Source organism: Leptomonas pyrrhocoris (genome assembly GCF_001293395.1).
Source record: "Leptomonas pyrrhocoris isolate H10 chromosome Unknown, whole genome shotgun sequence".
Classification (NCBI taxonomy): Eukaryota; Euglenozoa; class Kinetoplastea; order Trypanosomatida; family Trypanosomatidae; genus Leptomonas; species Leptomonas pyrrhocoris.
Genome location: NW_015438366.1, coordinates 308,385 through 327,868, shown reverse-complemented (window position 1 = coordinate 327,868; position 19,484 = coordinate 308,385). Strand labels below are relative to the sequence as shown.

Sequence of the window (19,484 nt, the reverse complement as noted above, 5' to 3'; positions counted from 1 at the left end):
CAAAAAAAGGAAAACCGTTAAATCCAGAAACGAGACGGGGAAAGAAAGAGCGGAAACGGCAAACCCCGAAGGAGATCACCTCACATCGAGGGAGGCAAAGAAAGTATCAGATAAACAAAGTGCTGAGGTGAACGAACGGCGTGAAAGGGGTGGAGGGGGAGGGGGGAAGGAGCTACAACGCAGACGTCCGCCGCCACGGCTGCGGGTGCGCACGCTGTGCAACACAACACCAAAAGAGGTAAGGCTGAGGAGGGAACAGAGAGAGAGAAAAGCAAACAGAAGAGGAAAGAGAGCTCGTTCCTGTCTCTCTTTGATCCTCTTTCTCTACTCCTTTGTCTACTCGGTTGTGCCACGAAAGCTCTCTCTATTCCAACACGCCTTGCGCTTAGCTTTTTGCAAAAGTCCTCTTTGTCTTCGTTCTTCTTCTGTCTTTCATCCACCACAACGCGCGCGGTTTCCTTGGGCAATCGTTTCTTCATCTTCCCTCTTTTGGTTGAACTTCATCGTTTCTTCTCCGGGTTAGACCTTGCCGGAGGCGGACACGCGCACCGGCTTCGAGGTGGCACCGCTGCGGCTGCCGACCGCCTCCATCGCCTTCACGACGTCGTAGCCACTCAGCACCTGACCGAACACGACGTGCTTGCCATCCAGCCAGCTCGTGGGCGCCGTGCAGAGGAAGAACTGCGAGCCGTTCGTGTTGGGGCCGGCGTTGGCCATCGACAGCGTACCCGGGCCGAAGTGCTTGCCGGCCTTGCCAGCGAAGGACTCATCCGCAAACTTGTTGCCGTAGATGGACTTGCCGCCCGTGCCGTTTCCGGCGGTGAAGTCGCCACCCTGGCACATGAACTCCGGAATGACGCGGTGGAAGGGGGAGCCGGCGTAGCCGAAGCCCTTCTCACCAGTGCAGAGGGCACGGAAGTTCTCGGCCGTCTTCGGCACGGCATCAGCGAAGAGCTCCATCGTGATGCGGCCGGCGGGCTTGCCGCCGATCTCGACGTCCATCCACACCTGCGGGTTGGTGGGGACGGTGGGGTAGAAGGGCTTGTAAGACATGTTTATTTATGTGCTGACTTTCTGAAAGCTGGGGGTCGAGAGAGAGAGAGAGAGCAGTGACGGAACAAGGAGACCTTGATGACTCTTCTTTTAATTGAAAGCTGTGATATCCTGCAACGAGGGTTCGTGCACGTGATCGAACGGGAATAACCGATGGAACCCCCAGCCGGGAGAAAAAGAAAAGAAGGGTGGGGAGAGATGCACAAGAGTGGAGTACGATTGAAAGCGCGAAGGTAAAGAAAGAGAGGAGGAGGAGAAGGCACCGGTGAAAGCCGCAGCCGGCGCAGAGCGAGGAGGTTGGGGCTGAAGGGGATAGTGGCTAATGTGCGCTTCAAAATAATAATAGTTAACACAGAAACAACAAAAATACTACTGGCGTATTAAACTCTCCCCTGTCGATCAACAACGACAGTAGGATTGCAAAGCGCGTTCTTCAGCTCTCGGTACTTCGGCGCAACACAACTGGGATTTGTTCTTTTCATTAGTACTTGACAGACAAGCACACATACACGTGCACACGGACAGAGACAGCCATATCAATATATATATATTTATGAAGTGATCGAAACGGTAGAGAGAAGAGAAGAAGCGCTGAGAAAACACGCAAACACAATAGTTATTACAATAATAATAAAGGGGTCCGATGGGAACGCACGTGCGCACGCACTCGCTTCCGGCTTCTCCAGCGAACGGAAATGGAATTCAACTTTCTGCGCGCTTTTTTTTGCAGGAGAGCAGCTAGTGAGAAATATTGACAGGAATAATAATAGTAATGATGTTGATGAATACCTGGTAAAAGAAAGTAATGATACGCTTCGCACATGCGTGCACTGTCGTGGTCCTTTGCTTCTACGCGACGGCCACAACAACGGCAACGGTGGGAGCGAGAGGGAGCACGTGCACCCCCCCCCCCTATTGATTCTTCTTTGGATCTGTCGCAGCCGAAGTTGCCAGCTCTTCCTGCGTTGCGGTAGCAACGCGCGCACGGCGGCGCTCGTCAGACCTGTCCTGCCGCCCGTTGCGTCCTGTCGCCCCTGCTGGCGAGGACGACAGCTGCGAAAGAGCCGACGCGGTCAGCCCCGGGTTCGACGCACGGGCAACGCTCTCCGAACCCAAATCAAAGGTCATCACACCCCACAAGGACAGCACGAAGCCCACCACGCTCATCAGCAGCAAACTCGTCCGACGAATGGAGGCGAACGGCGGGGTAGGGCCAATGGGCATCCCGTCGGGGTGGTAGCGCTGCACGCCGGCCGCGTCATCGTTCTCCTCCTCCGGACCGGCCACAATCGCCGCTAAAACGTCCACCAACGTCTCCAGCACGGTCCACGCCATCTCGGAGTAGGACAGAGCCGCGCCGGAGCCCATCCCGCCACTTCCCTGACACGTGCCTTCGCGCTGGCCGGGAGGAGCCGTGTCCACCACCGCCTCTGCGCCTGCACTCCCCGAGGCAATGGTGCGGTCCACGTCCTGCGCCGTGAGCTTATACGGCGCCGGCTTGTCCGGCTTCCGCATAGGCACCCCGTTCGGGCTCGTCAACGACTGATGCCGCTCCAGCCGAGCCTGCAGGAGGAGGCAGCCGTAGAAGAGGATGTACATCACCGAGCAGGCCAGCAGCATGGCGCACGCCACAGTCATCACGGTATTGCGTCGCCGGCCTGCGAGCACCAAAGCTAAAATAACCACGTGGAAGATGAAGTAGAGGAGCACCAGCAGATACTCCGCCCCGCCAGACTCGGCGAAGGCAACGCCCTCTAAGTCACCGGCGCCGTCGGTGTGGGCGAGCATCTCCTCCCGCACCGCGACGTAGCTGCTGTGCATGCCCCAGTTCGAGAAGAGGTAGACGTCAGAGAGCGCGACGAGGATCGCCGTGTACGCCATCAGGCAGCGCCGACACAGCTCCGCGTGACTCATTCTTATCTGAACAGGCGGAAAATGATCAGGTAGTGAACAAATCAACCAAGTTCCTCATTAAGGGAAAAACTTGTCTGCAGCAGAGGGTGTACTTCCTCTCCGACAGAATGGTAGATCTAGTTGCACGTGGTTTCGCCAAAAGTAAGATGGAGAGAAGGATAGGAAAAAGAAGCGGCATAAACTTCGTTTACATGCGCCCCTGAGACATGGGAATGCGCATCGCCCCTGTGTGTGTGGCCTGAGCGTTTTTCTTTTTTAAAATGCTATCGATACCTCCTTGCTCTCCGCTCAACGACAACAGCGGCAATAAAGCCTTTGCTGACGTACAAGAGATACTATTTTCGCCGGCTCATACGGAGCACACCCACACAAGGAAGGACCGTCGATACGAGCACTTCATTACTTCGCAGTATTGACTTTAAAATGCAAAAAAAACAAATGTGATGTACTACGCACCATCAACAGTAACAACCGCAAAGACCTCAGCCTCACAAAAGCCTGTCGAGCACACACACACGCTCACACACTCACACACGCCAACGAGCCGAAAAAAAAGATGAGAAAGCGTTGAAAATCGAAGCGTCGCCGCCCGCCTTGCGAGTGCTTTCTCTTGTAAGCGTTGTCTTTCTTTACTCCTTGTACCGTCCCGCCAACTACGAGACCTGGGCTTGTGGCTTGTTGTCTGGTGTGTCCTCGGTTCCCTTCACCTGCTTGAACTCGATCGACACTGGCGCATCCAGTTCCACGACGGCCACCTTGTAATCCGGCATCGACTTGATCTGACCGACCTCGTTCTTGAACCGCTTCCCTCGCACGTTGCGCACGCCAATGCGCACGATGTTATCGATGTTGTAGATGTTCTTCAGGTAGTTCACCAACTCCTGCTTTGACATGTCCTGCGGGATGTGAAAGACGGGATGCGTCGTCTCGTTGTTCAGCACGCTGTCGAGCACCAGGCGCACCTCCACGTTGGGGAAGTAGCGGTCAAAGAAGAAGGGAAAGTACTCCGGGGAGCGGCGCAGCCCGGTCGGGGGCGGACGCGTATGCGGCCATCCCCACTCCTCCGCCTTGCGGTTCACCAGCCCGATCTTTCCCGCAATCGGGTTCCAGAGTCGGGTGCGGCCGTAGTAGTTGTTCACCGCCGGCTCTGGAAATGGGCGGGGGTCGGGGGCAGCGCTGTGGCTGTACTCCCACGTGTTCCATCCTTTGTGCAGACGACCCATGCGGGAGCGCCAGAGGTTGATACCTTGGTTCACGAGCGGCTTGTAAAAGCGGCCACGCTTGGCGGTGATGAGGGGGGAGGTGGCCACCGTCGTCGCGTTGCCGCTGCACAGGTCGGAGGCATGCGTGGCGTGGGAAGGGCAGCCGTGGAGAGAGAGACCGACAGCAGCGCCGCCGACAATAGCGCCATGAGTGCCGATACGCTTCATTCCTGCTTTTCTTTTCTTTCTAATCAAAAGCGAAGGAAGAGAATGTGAAAGAGAGTGGTGAGAAGGGAGAAGCAGAAGGTTGCACAGTGTGTACCGTAAAGAAACAGAGAGGCGGATGAAGATGATAAAAGGGCGTTTGCCACGGCGGATCATCGAACCCTTTTTTCTTAGAGCTGCTGTCTTTGCGTGTCCGCTATAAGGAGAGGGCGATGTCTACCAGAACGGGGTGTAGGAACACACGCACACACGCACACGCACACGCACACAAGACCAACTCCGGACTCTCATCAATTCACTGCTACTATTCATTTTTTCTCTTCTTTGTGCCGACTTCCTCGGCAATGGGCGAAGGAGGTGATAACACGGCCCACGGCAACAACTGTTGAATGCCTATCGACCGCATCTCTCCCTTCCCTGCCTTTCTTTTCAAAACGCGTCCGCGGTCATCAGGTGCGAGAGGGCCTCACGAGTGGCCCGCTGCTTCGCACGCGTGGCTTCCTGTGTATCACGCAGCTGCTGCCGCGCCGCATCCAACTCCACCTGCTGCCGCATGAGCTGTTCCTTTGCAGCGGCGTTCGAGCCGTTCAGCAGCGTGTTTGCTTCGTGTAGTCGCATGAGTTGCTCCCGTGCAGTGGTGAGAGTGTTCACGAGCGTCTTCTTCTCTAGCTCGTGCTGATGCGCCTGTGCGACACGGGTGGCGAGAAGCTCCGATAGCTCTCGCAGCTTCCGCTCCATCGCTGGCACCTGCGCCTCCGCATCGTTGCGGCTTTTCTCCTCTTCCAACGTCGCCTCCACTTCAGCGAGACGGCGCTGCGCGGCTTCCAGCTGCGTACGATACGACACGCTCATCTCTGTCGCTCGCGTCTGCTGCGCCGTGCGATTCTCGACTTCCTCTTCCAGCTCCGCAATGCGCCGCCGCTTTTCATTTAGCTTTTCTCGGGCTTCCCCTTCCAGCGCATCGAGCGCATCGTCTTTGTTTTGCAGGTCAGCGCGCAACGTATGCAACGTGCGCAGAAGATTCTCTTTCTCCTGCGCCGCCACGTGCTCTAAGGTCGTGTGTGCCGCTCGCGCCTTCGCCTGATCTGCTTCGAGCGACTCAACGCGGTGCAGCAGGCGGGTATTCTCGTTTGCGAGGGTCTGCTGGGTGGTGGTGGACACCGCCAACGCGGCCTCCACCCGTCGCAGCTTCGCCTCCGCTCGTGCGCAGACGTCGCGCCAGTAGACCGAAACGGTGTCGTTTGGATCTGAAGGAGGCGGCAAGGTTGGCGCGGAGGTATCCTCGTGTTTTACAGAGGAGACGACGAGTGCTGTCCACGACGACGGTGGTGGCGGCAGCTGCGGTGTGTGGGTGGGGGTGAGGGTGGGGGTGGAGACGAGAGCGCTGGGTAGCGCATCCTCCGCTTCGCTTCCGTGGGTGAGAGAGGGGGGGACGACGACGCTGCTGTCGACGGCGCTGTTGACCTTGATCACTTCCTTGCCTGGTGTGTGCTGCTGCTGTTCTTCATCCGGCGGCGACTCGGTTGTATCGCTGCGTTGTGCTTCCCGTAGCTGCTGCGCGTCGCGTGTTGCGTGCTGCAGCGCCGCTTCGTACTGCCGCGCCTGCGCTGTGAAGGCCGCCAGCTGCATGTCCATCGCCTCGGTGACCTCGCCTACTTGCCGGAGAGCTTCCTGCAGCGCCTCGCTCTCCAGCTTCGATTGACGCTTCGAGGAGGACGCAATAATCTGCAGAAAAGCTGTGGCCGCAGCCACCTCCATTTGTCGCCGCGCATCGGCTTCGGCCACCAACAGCGTTGCTTGTGCGATGGCGTACTGCCGCTGTGCCACCGCGCCGTGTCGCAGCCTCTCTATCTCCTCCTCCATCACCCGCACCTGTCGCTCGAGCGTCGCCAACTGGGATGTCTTCATCGTGCACGTCTGCTGCAGCTGCGTCTTCTCCTCCGTGAGCAGCGACGCTGCCGTCTCCCAGCGCGCCTGCTCCGCTGCCTGCACCGCAGCGCGGTGCTGCTCCTGCGCCTCCAATCGGCGAGACCACTCTGCCTTTACAGAGTCCACCGCACGATTCAGCTGCGCCTGCTGCTTCCGCTGCAGAATCGAAGCCTCCTCCGCACGCCGAGCCAACTCGTCCTTCAGCGCGGCAACCTGACTGCGCAGCTGCTGCTGGTGTTGCTGGGCCTCTCGCTGCGCCTCCACGTACTGGCGTCGCGTGAGGTCCAGGTGGTGGCGCAGGTCGGTGATGGTAGTGGCGCGCAATGCAAGCTGCTCTTGCAACTGCACCCCACGCGTGTCCATCTCCGCTTGCATTTGCGCGATTGCCGCTGCAAACTCCTCCCTTGACGGCATCTCCGCAGCATCCGTGGCGGTGCCACGTGAGATCTGCTTTGGCTTCCATTGCAGGGCTGCGGGTGAGGTCGAGAAAACCGGCGGCGGTGGGAGAAGCTTCGTAGAAGAGGATGGATTAGCTGCTTGGCTGGTGCCACCTGCGCCGGCAGATGCGTGTCGCTGACGCAGGGGTAAAGAGGTGCGGTGCGACGTGGACGATGGAGGTCGTAACGCTCCCGCTTCCGCCACACCGGCGCTGTGCCTCTCCGGACTACTCCCCGCACTTCCACTGCAGCTCATATGAACCGAAAACGCATCCTCTTCTCCTCCTTCGGCGGAAGTACTCTCCCGCCGCGGCGCGAACGCCCTCTCCGGAGAAGGCGAGAGATCGCTAGCGTCGGTGATACCGGATGGCGACAGACCCGACTCACTCTGCTTGGTGGAGCGCACCGCAGCAGCACCTGGTCCGCCGCTCCATCGTCGCTTCCCCGGTGCGTTCGTTTTTCTGAACTCATCGGACGGCGTTTGACGTTGCACTCGCTCCGCTATCTCACGCGCATCGGATGTGGAGACCGGCGTAGCGGCAGGGGTCGCGTGCTTTCCTTTACCTTCTTCTTGGCGGGTTAGTTCCTTTCCAGCTTTTACGTCTCCGCCATCGTAGCTAAGCTGGCGCACATGCGGTGATGACATCGCGGCGGTGCCGGACCGCTGTTTCTTTTCTTCTTGCTGCTGCTGCTGCTGTTGCTGTCGCTCCAAAGACGGCGGCGTCGAATACGGAGGCAGCACAATTGAAGGGGAGGCGGTGACGCTGCTCGTGTGCGATGTCGTAGCGGTGGTGGATGACGCAGATCGACGACGCAGTGGGGCGCGGCGTGGCTTCGGGGCACTGTGTCGTCGCTTCGTGGGGTGGACCAGCGTAATCTCCGGTGGAGATAATGCAGTCGTTGCAGAGAACGACTGGTGAGGATTATTTCTATTGCTGTTGTCTTCACTGTTGTTGGCGTCTGTCGCGGCACGTCTCGCGCTTTCAGTCGTTGACGCAATCTTCGGTGATGGCGTGTTCTCGTGCTGTTTCTTGGACGACGCGCTGCGAGAGTGCTTCTGCGAACGGCTGCGACTGCGACTACGTGAGTGCGCGCTTTTTGTGCCTTGACGTCGAGACGCTCGTCGACTGGTGTGTTGCCGTGAAGCGGACGAGGTGGACCGCGACGACGACGGGGAGTGCGACGATGTGTGGGGCAGGTGAGGGAGGGGCTGTGACAGCAGGCGTGCGAAGTCATCACTGGTGTCCAACATCTTCCCGTGTTCTCCTGCAGCCGTTTGACTCGTTACAGTTCCACCGACTCGAGTCATTAAAATGCCCTCCTCCTCCGCTTCTCGTGCGCGTCCTCCGTCTTGCTGCTGCTGCTGCTGCTCTGCTGCTTCAGCTGCGGGGTGCGGCGTCAGCATCTCGAGCGGATCGACCCCGTAGGAGACGCCGTTGACGACCATCAAGTGGGGGAAAAAGGCCAACAGCCGCTGCACATACACCGGCGGGGGCGGTACAGCAGCTGCAGCACCGGCGGTCACCACACCCGACGTACGAGCTGCGCTCTCCGCGGTTGAATCTGCATGGTCGCCGCCGTCGCCGCGACACAGGAAGTTCTCCTGCACCTGCCAGTACGAACCGGTGAGCGTCAACGCCGTCCCGTCGCTTCTGGTGACGTCCGGCGAGGCAGTAGACGCCGAAGGAGACGCGAGGCGGATTTCCCGTATATGTCCCCGGTGCGGCGTGAGGGCGTGTAGCACCTCCTCCACGGTCGCAATCCGATTCGAGCAGAGATCCACATAGGCGAGCGGCGCAGCGGCGGGCACTGAGGAAAGTCCGGTGAGGTCGGACACGTTGTTGAAGCCGAGCGAGAGCCACTGCAGCGAAGCGAGTCCCTTGAACGCATCAGGACCTAACCGAGTGAGAAGGTTACTCGACAGATTTAGCCGCTCCAACCGGTTCAGGCCCGCCCAGCACTCCGGCGGGAGGTCCTGCAGCTCATTTGCGCTGAGATCCAGTTCCACCAGATGTCGCAGCGTGCTTAAGCAGCCTGCCTCCAACGTCTTGATGGCGTTCATGTGTACACTCAGAAAACGCAGCGACAGCATCTCCGGCAGGTGCTGTATGTGGCGGAGAGAGAGGAGTCCACGACCGCAGAGGAAGAGGGAGCGGGTCTGCCGCAGCTCGCGGAGCTCGTCGCTGGTCGGTGTCGCGTGCCGCTGCGATGAAGAAGAAGCTCGGGAGCTGCGTGGTGCCGGGCCACGACTGTCACTACGCGTCCTGCTCTCGTCGCGCTGAGCGGTATGAATGGGGGCGATTAGCTTCTCCGGGGTGCCCTCGCGTGCTGGGCTGCGGCTCCCCTCCCGCACAATGGTGGTGATGCTCGTGGTGGAGAAGGGGCCGTAGACCAGGCTTTGGCGTGGCGGCGGTGGTGGTGCGGGTGCAGATGTGGGCGACACCGCCGCCGACGTGCGCGCATGCGATCGGACCGCGGAAGGACTCTGTGTGCCGATGCGAGGGTCGCGTAGGTGTCGAAAGGACACCCTGGCGGGTGACCGACTCACCGGCTGCATTGCTGTTTTCTTTTTCCACCTCTGGCTGCTGCTGCTGAGCAGTGAAGGAAACGCAAGAAGAAGAAGAAAAAAAAGAGAATCCGATCTCGCTGTGGCGGTGGGGCACCTGCGAGTATATACGGAGTAAGCAGAACAACCAAGAGCGCAAAACTGTAAGAGAAAAGGAGGAGGGGGAGGGCGATGTATAACTACCACACAACGGAGCTTTTTCTATGAAGGCGTGCAAAGCGCTTCTCACATACGTGGGTGTGCCGATCTATGCTGTGCTTTCAGCTTAATAATAACAATAATAATAGTAATACTAAGTCGATGTCGTCTAGGTGCTGTAGAATTGCTGTTGGATGCCAAACGTGGTGAAGTTGGCATAGAAGATGTGTGCCCTGTTGATGGAAGTTTCTATCCACCGCCGAAAAAAAAACTCTGTGGAGGGGCGTGGGGAGGCCCGTGAACAGCAATGCACCCACCACCACCCGTGTGATCTAGCGTTGGGTAAAAGACGCTGTGCGAGAGGAGTGAATGTACAGCCGCACGCACGCGCTATCAAGGAGACACAGCAAAACAAAACAAACAAAATCACATAGTCAAGAGAAGGAATGCGGAGAGTATTGTTCTTCCTTTCTCTCAGTTAGCGTTAACGTCCGCTCTTGCCGCGAAGTACGAAAGAAGTTTGCCGATCGCGGCAACGTGAACACGCGCACCGCAGCCTCCGCACAGACTATTTTTTTCCCTTGGTTTGGGGAGGGGAAAAGAAACCCCTGAAGCTTTCGTAGAGTTGCGGTGTCGCCGTGAGGATCGGTACGAGAAGCGTTGCATTGGCATAACCATAATACAAAAGGCGTGCTTTTAGGGGAGTTGTACTTACTATTATTATTAAGTTTTCTTTCTATAGTAGAGACGATAACTTAAATATATTGGTTTGCATCTTCGAAGCATCACCAGGGCAAAGAATCTCGCTACGCACCCCATCAACAGAGGTACAGCCATCAGCGCAGCAGCAGGGGGAAAGTGTTCTTCTTTTTCTCCTTTGTCTAACCCACCATCGAGCGTTTGCGACCGCGCGCGCGCACCGCCTCCAGCCGCTTCAACGTCTCCGCGCCCTTCTTCGGATCTGCCGCGCTGCGATACCCGTCCAAAATAGTCTCGCTCGCGTAAGAGGACAGGTACGGATGGGTTGAAGTGATGGCTCGCTCCAGCACGTACAGGTCCACCGCCCGCTCCTCGGCGCTGTTCTTCTCCGAAATGAGGCCGAAGTCCAGCACCACGATGTCCTGCGCCGTCGGCAGCGCATGGGTCACCACCAATGACGGCGATGCAGATAACAGACCACGCGCACCTGCCGTTGTGACGGCCGCCGCAGTGGTGGTGGTGGTGGAGGTTGATACATGATTCGATGGTGCCCCATTTGAGGCTTCCGATGCTGCCGCTGTGGTGGGCGGCTCGAAGGTGGAGATGAAGTTGGAGGTGGTGAGGTCACCGTGGACCATGTTCGCGTTGTGCAGCGTCGCCACCACCACACCGATGCTGCGCAGCAACGCCGCCATGACCGGTGAGGGCGTCGTGTCGGCGGAGACGACAGCCTGGGAGCCGGCCATCGTAGTGCACCACCGCGCGTGCTCCGCGTCCAACGCCTCCTTCAGGGTTGGTCCCTCCTCATGCGACATGACGAGGAAGGTGTTGATATAATCTGCCCCGAGCAGCCGAGGAGCGCGGATGCCTTTCTTTAGGCACCGCTCCAACGCTCGTGCCTCGCGCCGCGTCCGCTGCGCTCGCAGCCGCTCGTCGAGCGTTGGGTTGCGGTAGCGCTTCGCAAAGCGGTGCTTGCACACGGCCGGCGTACCGTAAAAGGAGCACCTGTACACCCGCGACTCCGCCCCTTGGAAGAGGAGATCGCCCACGTCAATCATGTAGGCGCACTTTTGAAAAGCCTCAGCCGCTTGCTGCTGCTGCTGCGGCGGCGGCGGCGGCGGAAGCGGTTCGTTGTCGGCGGCGGACATTTGGGTGGTAAAACGTGTAATGCAAAGTCGGGAGTATGGGAGGATCCCTGCTCAGCACGGCAGTACTGCGAGAGGCGGAAAGCAAGAAGTCGAGTAGCCGTTCTGTTTTTGCTCGAAGATATGCTCCCTCAAAAATAAAAAAGATGAAGAATACAGTAAGGAGGATTGAGAAGGGGGGTGCAAGCTGGACGGTCGAGTCTTCTTGTTCTTTACTGTTTTCTCTTGGAATCACAACATTTTTCATTTTTCTTTTTATTTTAGCACAACAAACGGCTTTGCAAGGCCAAGTACAGAGCAGTACTCCAGCGATAGAGATAGAGATAGAGGGGACGGTAACAGCGGGGCGGATACCAGGAACAACAACGGCGTCAGTTCTACTTCTTCCACACACACAGACCCAAAGAAAGGTGACACATATAAAGAAGGCAAAACGGGGGCAGCGGGAAGTCAACGGGGAATAACAATCGATAAGTAAAAAAAAAGATATATATGTAAAGTGCATTTCGAGGGCGCCATCAAGTAAGATGAAAGACATGTACTTCATGTCGCAGTGCGCAAGAAGAAAGAAAAAGAGGCCTTTTGTGAAACTACCTTCTTCTTCAGTTCGCAACTCAACCGAAGAGACAATATATATATATATATATATAATATATAAATATGCGGCGGTGCAGCAGCAGATGAGCAAAGAAGAATGGGAGGGGGGGGGGGATGAGGGATGGAGAAAGAAGCAATGACCGTCCCTGCCCAGCGTAAGAGATACCAGTAACAATAGCAATGATAACAATAGTAGTGATATTAAAGCGTAGAGACGCGAGTTGACGTATTCCAAATAATAACAACAACACACACACACACATCAGCCGAAGCGATCAAAGTGGATGTGGGGAGTTAACGCGAAGGAGCGCAACAGCTGCGATGGGCGCCGCATCTACGTATTGGGTCTCAGCAAGCGGTCGGTGAAGCGAGTCAAAAAGATGGAGCACAACGGACAGGCGACGAGGATGCCCAAGACGGCGGTGTTCTTCATTTTGCGACCGTAGTCGATACGTTCGCGTGCCAGCGCCGCCTCTTCCGGCGTCGTGGCCGCGGCCAGCTCCATCGCGGCGTACGTCTGGGCCAGCGACCCAAGCGACCCTTGCACGGACCCCTTCCCGATCCAGCCGAGTCCGAAGAACACAATCTCCCGCCACGACAGCCCCAGGCGGGTGATCATCGGCGCCAGCATCGAAAAGGCACTGCGGGTGCCAATCCCAATGAACACCAGCGCAAACGCCTGCCCAATGAAGGAGCGAGCAAAGAGCTCGTGCACGTTCACCGCAGCCCCGGAGAGTCCGAAGAGGGACGGCATCGCCAGGTAGTCCCACACCGTGGTCAGCGTCTGGGCCATGTCCGCCTTCACCCGTAGATGATCCGCCGTGCCACCGCGCACGCAGAGGTAGTTGAAGGTGCCCGCAATCGTCACCACGCCGATGGCCGACCCGCCCAGCACCGAGAAGCGCTTGCCAATCGCCACCGCAGAGAAGGCAACGAGGACCATGAAGAAGATGGAGATGTAGCGCACGTGGACGGAGTGGCGCAGGGTGAGCGCGCGGTCGGTCCGCACCGACGGCAGCCGCTCGCCTTCCATAAACAGAATGTAGAATGTCACCACGAACACGAGGACACCGAGGATGACACCGCCAATGAGGCCGAAAAGGATTTGAATCGGTGTGAGGACAATTAAAAGGACGGTGCTCATCTTGCGAAACTCGAACGAGAGCAAAAACTCGACCCCCCACACACACATAGCGGTGTCCACCGCAATGGAGCACAGCATCATCATCGACGGCCCATCCCGCACGCCGTAGCCGCGACGCTGGAAGGAGATGATGACCGGCACCACCACGCTGGGCGCGATCGACGACAGCAGAAAGCCCTCCGCAAAGGCCCAGCGGTAGTTGGGGTAGTGGTAGATAAACTTGCAGCACACCCCGTGCACCACCATCTCCATCGACATGGGCATCAGACTAAAGGTGATGTAGTGCTTGAACTTCTGCTTAAAGCGAATCACGTTCAGTGAGAGCCCGGCACGAATGAGACCGATGGTGAGGCCAAACATGCCAATGAACTGCCGCATGTCCATCGTGATGCCGGCCGTCAGCCGTGTCGTGTACGGGACGTTGTTCCACAGAATGCCGGCCCAAATCACCCCGACAATGGAGGGGATGGACAGCGCACGCGCGACGAGGGTGCCGGCGTTGCCGGCGAAGACGATCGTGTCGATGGTATCGAAGTAGAGCCCACCCGGATAGAACCAGTTCTTCGGCACCAGGCAGAACAGTACCACCCAGAAAAGAAAAGGCGGAGGGCGCGGAAGAGGAAGGAGAAGAGAAAGATGCGGACACGTCGGCGGAAGACCGTCACGAAGAAGCACCCGCGCCGCGTGTCGAACTCTACCCCAAACCAGCGCGGCACCTTCGTCTCCGTCATGTCGTCCCAGTCATCCCCGGTGTAGGAGGCGTTCTGCTCATAGGGCTGCAGGTGCGCCACGTAGAATGCCTCGAGTATCTCCATCCGGCGCTGCTCCGAGGGCAGGGCGTTGAAGATGTCAATGATCAGCTCCTCCTTGCTGATGTCCGCCGCTGAGATCGGCTCGGCGTGCAGGGCGCCGGTGATGAGGTAGGTGCGGTTGATCTTGTTGGCGGCGTCTACCGGCACCACTTCCTCGGCGGACAGCGGCGGCGAGAGGGAGTCGCTGCTGGACAATTTGGGCTTCTCATTGGTGCTACGGTTTTTATTGCCTTCCTCCGTCGCCGCCTCCGCCATCGGCGCGTGTGCGGTACGCGGCAGCATCTGCGAAGACGAGGACGTCGGCTCGTCACTCCACGTCTGCGAGGATGCCGCCTCGTCAACAGCGACCTCCCTCTCTCCGCTTCGCCCCTGCTGCGGTGCAGTTGCCGCCGCCGCCGCCGGCTCGTGGGAGGCCCCTGCTTCTTCCGACTTGCTCGTCGCTGAAGCAGCGGGGAGCCGCTCATCACGTCGGAGCCGCACCGCGGCCAGCGCCAAGCTGCTCGGGTCTTCAATGTACAGGTACGGCTTCGGCCGTTCCGCGCGGGGCGCACGGATGCAGTTGCGGAAGATGTAATGCGCCGTCGGATCCACGCAGCCACGCAGCGCATCACCGGTGCTTAGAGCGGCCGCGGCCTGTGTCACGTCATCGCCGTCGTGCACCATCACCGGTGGTGCCGCCGCGTTATCGGGTGGGTTCCACCGTCACGTCGAATGCTGCCCGAGAGTCTCGCGCACCGCGTTCTCGATCGCCTGTGCATCGCTGATGGGGTTCGCAAAGCTCTGGTACAGCAGCTGCAGCGGCGACGACGCGGGTGGGTTGTCGCCGCCGACGCCCGCTTGCAGCAGACCGCTGGCGTTGCGTAGAATGCTGCCATTGGTGAAGAAACTGTTGTTATTATTATTAGGGCCGAAGCTGCCGCTGTTCGCTTGGATATGCAAGTTGGCGTAGTCGGACCTCTTCGCTGGCCCACCCGCGGCCTCGTCGACGCTGTCAAAGGTGACGTGCATGTTGCCGGCATCGCGACGTGGGTCATCTCTGGTGGGTGTGTTGTTGCTCTTGAGGTTGCTGTGCGGTTGGCTCGTAGAGCTCTCCCCTGCTGCTGTTGCGGTAGTTGGGTCCTTCGTTTGTCGTACGGCGTCCCGCTCACCAAAAGCAGGCGCCTCAGCGACATCGCGGCTAGGAGAGTCAGCTGCACGTGCGGGGTCACTTCGGGGGTTGAGAGACATGGTGTGCGACGAGCACGATTACAAACAGAAAACTCCTCCTACTGAGAAGGGGGGAGGGTGAAACAGGAGAGAGGACACAAAGCGCGATGCGGCGGTTCGTGAGGAGTTCGCTATGGAAACCCAGAAACAGAGAAAAAAGATATCCAGAATAGGGCAGCTTTGTGGTGAGAACGGGACGGGAAAGACACTGCAAAGTGCAGCAGCAGGGACGACGACTCGAAGTCAATAAGCAAGGGAATGCTAGCAAGATAATACAGAAGAAAGCGAAGAGGGCAAAACACCGTTCACCGCAGTTGCGTCTCTACAGTCAATTGTCTGCCACGCGAACGAGAGGAGCAACAACAATAATAAATAAACGATTATAACGTGACACTCCGGTGTACTCCGACTACACGGAGGCTACGTTCTCAGGAGCGCAAGAGACACCTCAACAAGTCGATTGAAAGGCGGTGCCGCTGACTTCCACAACAATCAGAAAAGAAAAGAAAAAAGTTCCAGCAGCTGTCAATTTAGAATGTGCAACGCAGAAACCAAAGAAGTGGCACTTCACATTGACGTGGGCGGTGCGTGACACCCCGAATACCTGATAAAGCGGTCCAGATTACAGACAGAATCACATGGTCTTCCGAACAGCTCTTTACGTAGCTCGCATTGTTTCTTTCTCTTTCAGTTTTCGAGCGCGCAGCACCGTTGACGTGGAGGTCTAGCCGTGTTTCACGGTGGACGAGAGGCAAAAGAGTAAAAGGGCAAGACAAGGAGCAACACTTGAGCAAATGAAGTCACCAACAGAACAAGAGGAGTGAAGAGTTGAAGAAGACAACGAAAATACGCGGCGAAAGAATAAAGAATGCGAAGTGGAAGCTGGCTCCTCTTTGCTGTTGTGTTGCGGCAATGAGAAAAAAAAAACGAAAGGTCTGTTCGCCCTGTGTGTGTGTGTGTGTGTGTGTGCGAAATTCAGAAAAGCAGGCCATACAATCAGGGAAGAAAGGATTATGTGTTGGAAAGAGAGTAATTGAGGTTTCTGCCTCGTCATAGAAGTGTAAACAGGTGTTACGCCGATCAACGCAACCGCCACACCGTCATCTCACTCGCAGCGTTCCTTTTTGTTTGTTGTTAGAATACGCCGTAAAGTTAGCAGCAGAAACTGCCGTTAAACTAGTCGTACTTCACCGTGGCTGAGCAGAGAGGAACAGAGAGTTTGTTGCAGCTTTCAAAAAGAAAAAAAAAAGCATACCACTTTGGTAAACGTCAGATAGATTTTCCATTCCAGCAAATGTAAAAGAAAGGACTATGCAGTAGTCGAATCAGGTGCGACATACAACGAAGATCGTGCTCGGGCACCGATGTCAACAATAATAATGTGGTGAAAATGAGAGAACGCACCGGACCGCTTAAAACGTAGCCCACTACGGCAACCAAAAGAGACGTCCCCCCCCCCCCCAGAGTGGGAGCCATTCGCACCCAGCAAACGCTCCGGCATGTATTCAAGAGTCAATCAATCGAAGCTCCCCACACCCTCTCTCCCTTTCTCTGTGATTCCTTCATTGACGCATTAGTGGCCGTTCGCTCCCTTCTACTCCGTCCATACGTCAAGAAGCTGGTGCTCCGTTGCTGCTCGTAACCCTCGTCCCTTTCCCATCTCCGTTTTCTCTCCCCACTCCCCTCCTCCCTCCGAACAGGCGCAGACACATCCACAGCGGTGCCTGCGTGTGCCCAGTGGCGTGTTTAGGCCGTCACGCACCGCGATTACGCCCTTTACAGATCCCTTTCATTCATGAAGTATTACTTTCTTCTGCATGCCTCTTCGCGAAGGCGGCGTATTCGTTGCAACGAAGTCTCCTGCAAATGACAGTGAACGCCCAAGTCAGCGACGGCAGGAACGATCAGCGTGCCGAAGACAAAAAAAGAAATCATCACTCAACGCCTTCCTCCCCTTCTCCGACTCGGCACCTCCCTTCACCTCCCGCACGTCTCTCCGCTCGCCACACACATACACACACGAGGACTCCCTCCCCTTCTCTTCACCACCCCAACGAGAACAAGAAGACCACGGATTCTTGCGAGTCCTTTAAGGTGGCGCACGCACGCGTGGATGGCCGACTCTCTCCTCCCCCCTTTCACGCCTCAAGAACGGAGCCCCTTCCTCCTTGGACATCATTACGTCCCGTTACACATACTTGCTGTTGTTGTTGTCAGCGTAAAAGCGCAGGATACAGGAAAGAAGAAGCAAACACACGCACGCACATACACACACGCAGAGAGGAGAGGAGAGGAGAAGCGTCGAAAGGCGGAGGAAAGGAAGATCGAGATTAAAAAAAGGACACACGCAAAAGAACGCAGAGGTTCTCGTCTCGCGGTGAGAAAAGAGGAGAGGGGTTAACTCTTCCAGTAACGCAGGCGATGCACGGCGGGGCTCCCAAAAAGGTCGATGAGATGAAGAAAGTCGAGGAGGACTACAACATTGCGGTACACAAGAAGGCCGTTGAGCGAGACAGAGGTGGGGCAGCACATCCTAGTGGACTCTCCCCACACACAGACAGGAAAACAAAAAAAGAAGGAGAAAGCGACGTGTGGAATACAAAGAACAGGAGTTCACAGGAGAACACCAACCAGAAGAGAACATCTGTGTGAGAACGCTGTCCACCCGCTTCGGCGCGAAAAAGAAGGCCGCTGTTGCTGTTCGAAAACAACTACAATGATGCATCTCTTTTGCGAACGCAAGTTTTGGGCGCCCACCACAGAGCCAACTTCGCCGTTCACACACACACCCTTTCCGCGCTGCTCTCTTCTCCGCAATCCTGCCGCCCAAAAACATATCCAAACTCCTCCTTTTCTGATTTTCCCATCGAATAATCTGAACAGGTGAAGCGTTGGCGGTTCTTCCGGGCGGAAAGAGAAGAAAAGAGAGGCAGTGGAGGCGGTGCGGCGAACGACGAAGCGATCGCGAGCGATTTCGCACACACTAGGGTTAGGGTACACGGGTTTGTCCGCCCCCCCCCGCCTCTTCCTCCCATCGCAGAGCACACCTCCTCCAGCGTTTCGGTGAACAAGGCTTCCCTCCAAAAAGGAGAAGAAGAAGGCAAGGAGCGAGACAAAGGTGAAGAGTGAGCGAAGGTGGTTTTTGTTTCGTTTTAAACCGTGGAAGGTAGAACGAGGAAACACCGTGCGCCTCCCGCCGCAACACACCTCCCCACAGGAGTTTAAAAGAAAAAAAAAGCAGCTCACTCCCTTCACCGGCGTTGATGTTGTGTGTGTGTGCACACACCGGTGGCGGCATACACAGACACTCCATTTTTTCATTATCCCGTCCTCTCATCCGCACCCGCTTTCCTCCTTCTCCGCTTCCCCCGCCCCCCTCTCATAAACACCTCACTACACCGCACTTCATGGCCACGTCACTTCTGTTTCTCTTCTCCACTGACCCATGAAGTACCGTATACAGCGCCGTTTCAAAGAGGGGCATAAGAGAGAACGCCACAACAAGGAAAACACAAAAAACAAACCCAAAAGACTCAGCAGAAAAGGGAAGACCCGAAAAAGGACGCGTTGGATCGCCAACGCACCGCAGAGAGCGTGAGCCGATGCACCACCCACACACGCACACACAAACTGAGGCCCCCGCCGCGATCACCGCAAGAAAGTGCTTCCACCTGCACTGAGGAAAGAAGAGAAAGGGGAAAAACCAAAATGAGGTGTGAGCCACGGGCACGTTGGTATTAGCAAAAGGCTGCCGAGCCACGTAGGCCCAGCGACTGCCATCGAGGAGAAGAGCAGTCGACGTTGATACTTGTCGTCATTGCACCGCCTGGTCAAATATCAAGAGCTAGTATATGAGAGAGAGAGAGCGCATGAAAGGCAGAGAGCGAGAACGTTCCTTCTATAATACTAACTATCATAAAACCCGGTTTCGAGAAAGTGGCATTTTGCGAGATCTATCGGCCTCATCGGGCACAACGCCTAGACCATACAATCCCATGCGTGTACTGTGGCCAGCACTGCTGCCTTCGATTCCTATGATCGCATGGTGACGGTTGCTGGCGTGGCAAGAAGCTGTAAGCGGTCTGCTGTGAAAAGCGCTTCTTTCAAGTGAAACAAGACTTGAATTAAAAAAAAAAACTTGAGGAGGAGAAAAAGAGGGAGATGCAGCGGCAAGCGAAGGATGCGATATGTGGTTTATTTGGACTAGGTTTGTGACATCAGCGTTCGGCAAACAGTTACAGACGGTGGCAGAGCAGCCAATACGTTTGTGTGTGTCGAAGAGAAGGGAGGGAGGGGAGGAGACAGAGTCTGCATCGCAAACACGTTTTGGCCCCAGTGAAAGATCTCTCGTGTTCTTATTTTTTTAAGTAATGGAATTGAAGTACGCAATATATGTATATATATTTTAACAAGTAAC

The 19,484-nt window shown here is 56.7% G+C and overlaps 9 protein-coding genes across 13 annotated transcripts; all 9 read right to left on the bottom strand.

The window, feature by feature from the left end:
* Window positions 1-519: 519 nt before the first annotated feature.
* On the bottom strand, window positions 520-1,358 carry ABB37_05350 (cyclophilin a; the record flags this gene model as incomplete). Of its 3 annotated transcripts, none has more annotated exons than XM_015803325.1 (1): window positions 520-1,358. In XM_015803325.1, the coding sequence occupies exon 1, from the start codon at window positions 1,051-1,053 to the stop codon at window positions 520-522; it is 534 nt and encodes a 177-aa protein (XP_015657967.1). In that variant the 5' UTR covers window positions 1,054-1,358. The 3 variants fall into 3 exon arrangements, with proteins under 3 accessions (XP_015657967.1, XP_015657968.1, XP_015657969.1); XM_015803326.1 differs by having other exon boundaries at window positions 520-1,166; XM_015803327.1 differs by having other exon boundaries at window positions 520-1,156.
* Window positions 1,359-1,965: 607 nt separating this feature from the next.
* Window positions 1,966-3,085, bottom strand: ABB37_05349 (hypothetical protein; the record flags this gene model as incomplete). The annotated part of the gene is made up of 1 exon (XM_015803324.1): window positions 1,966-3,085. Exon 1 carries the CDS (start codon window positions 2,965-2,967, stop codon window positions 1,966-1,968), a length of 1,002 nt encoding a protein of 333 aa, XP_015657966.1. The 5' UTR covers window positions 2,968-3,085.
* Window positions 3,086-3,620: 535 nt separating this feature from the next.
* ABB37_05348 (putative mitochondrial hypothetical protein) lies at window positions 3,621-4,418 on the bottom strand (the record flags this gene model as incomplete). The annotated part of the gene is made up of 1 exon (XM_015803323.1): window positions 3,621-4,418. Exon 1 carries the CDS (start codon window positions 4,395-4,397, stop codon window positions 3,621-3,623), a length of 777 nt encoding a protein of 258 aa, XP_015657965.1. The 5' UTR covers window positions 4,398-4,418.
* Window positions 4,419-4,823: 405 nt separating this feature from the next.
* ABB37_05347 (hypothetical protein) lies at window positions 4,824-9,856 on the bottom strand (the record flags this gene model as incomplete). The annotated part of the gene is made up of 1 exon (XM_015803322.1): window positions 4,824-9,856. Exon 1 carries the CDS (start codon window positions 9,315-9,317, stop codon window positions 4,824-4,826), a length of 4,494 nt encoding a protein of 1,497 aa, XP_015657964.1. The 5' UTR covers window positions 9,318-9,856.
* Window positions 9,857-10,345: 489 nt separating this feature from the next.
* ABB37_05346 (putative protein kinase) lies at window positions 10,346-11,923 on the bottom strand (the record flags this gene model as incomplete). Of its 2 annotated transcripts, none has more annotated exons than XM_015803320.1 (1): window positions 10,346-11,923. In XM_015803320.1, the coding sequence occupies exon 1, from the start codon at window positions 11,309-11,311 to the stop codon at window positions 10,346-10,348; it is 966 nt and encodes a 321-aa protein (XP_015657962.1). In that variant the 5' UTR covers window positions 11,312-11,923. The 2 variants fall into 2 exon arrangements, with proteins under 2 accessions (XP_015657962.1, XP_015657963.1); XM_015803321.1 differs by having other exon boundaries at window positions 10,346-11,440.
* A 316-nt stretch (window positions 11,924-12,239) lies between these two features.
* Window positions 12,240-13,433, bottom strand: ABB37_05345 (hypothetical protein; the record flags this gene model as incomplete). Its single annotated transcript, XM_015803319.1, has 1 exon — window positions 12,240-13,433. The coding sequence occupies one exon, from the start codon at window positions 13,431-13,433 to the stop codon at window positions 12,240-12,242; it is 1,194 nt and encodes a 397-aa protein (XP_015657961.1).
* A 62-nt stretch (window positions 13,434-13,495) lies between these two features.
* On the bottom strand, window positions 13,496-14,524 carry ABB37_05344 (hypothetical protein; the record flags this gene model as incomplete). The annotated part of the gene is made up of 1 exon (XM_015803318.1): window positions 13,496-14,524. One exon carries the CDS (start codon window positions 14,522-14,524, stop codon window positions 13,496-13,498), a length of 1,029 nt encoding a protein of 342 aa, XP_015657960.1.
* Window positions 14,525-14,563: 39 nt separating this feature from the next.
* ABB37_05343 (hypothetical protein) lies at window positions 14,564-17,612 on the bottom strand (the record flags this gene model as incomplete). 2 transcript variants are annotated; one of them, XM_015803316.1, is made up of 1 exon in its annotated part: window positions 14,564-17,612. In XM_015803316.1, exon 1 carries the CDS (start codon window positions 15,086-15,088, stop codon window positions 14,564-14,566), a length of 525 nt encoding a protein of 174 aa, XP_015657958.1. In that variant the 5' UTR covers window positions 15,089-17,612. The 2 variants fall into 2 exon arrangements, with proteins under 2 accessions (XP_015657958.1, XP_015657959.1); XM_015803317.1 differs by having other exon boundaries at window positions 14,564-16,013.
* Window positions 17,613-17,680: 68 nt separating this feature from the next.
* On the bottom strand, window positions 17,681-19,187 carry ABB37_05342 (hypothetical protein; the record flags this gene model as incomplete). The annotated part of the gene is made up of 1 exon (XM_015803315.1): window positions 17,681-19,187. The coding sequence occupies exon 1, from the start codon at window positions 18,386-18,388 to the stop codon at window positions 17,681-17,683; it is 708 nt and encodes a 235-aa protein (XP_015657957.1). The 5' UTR covers window positions 18,389-19,187.
* Between the last annotated feature and the right edge of the window lie 297 nt (window positions 19,188-19,484).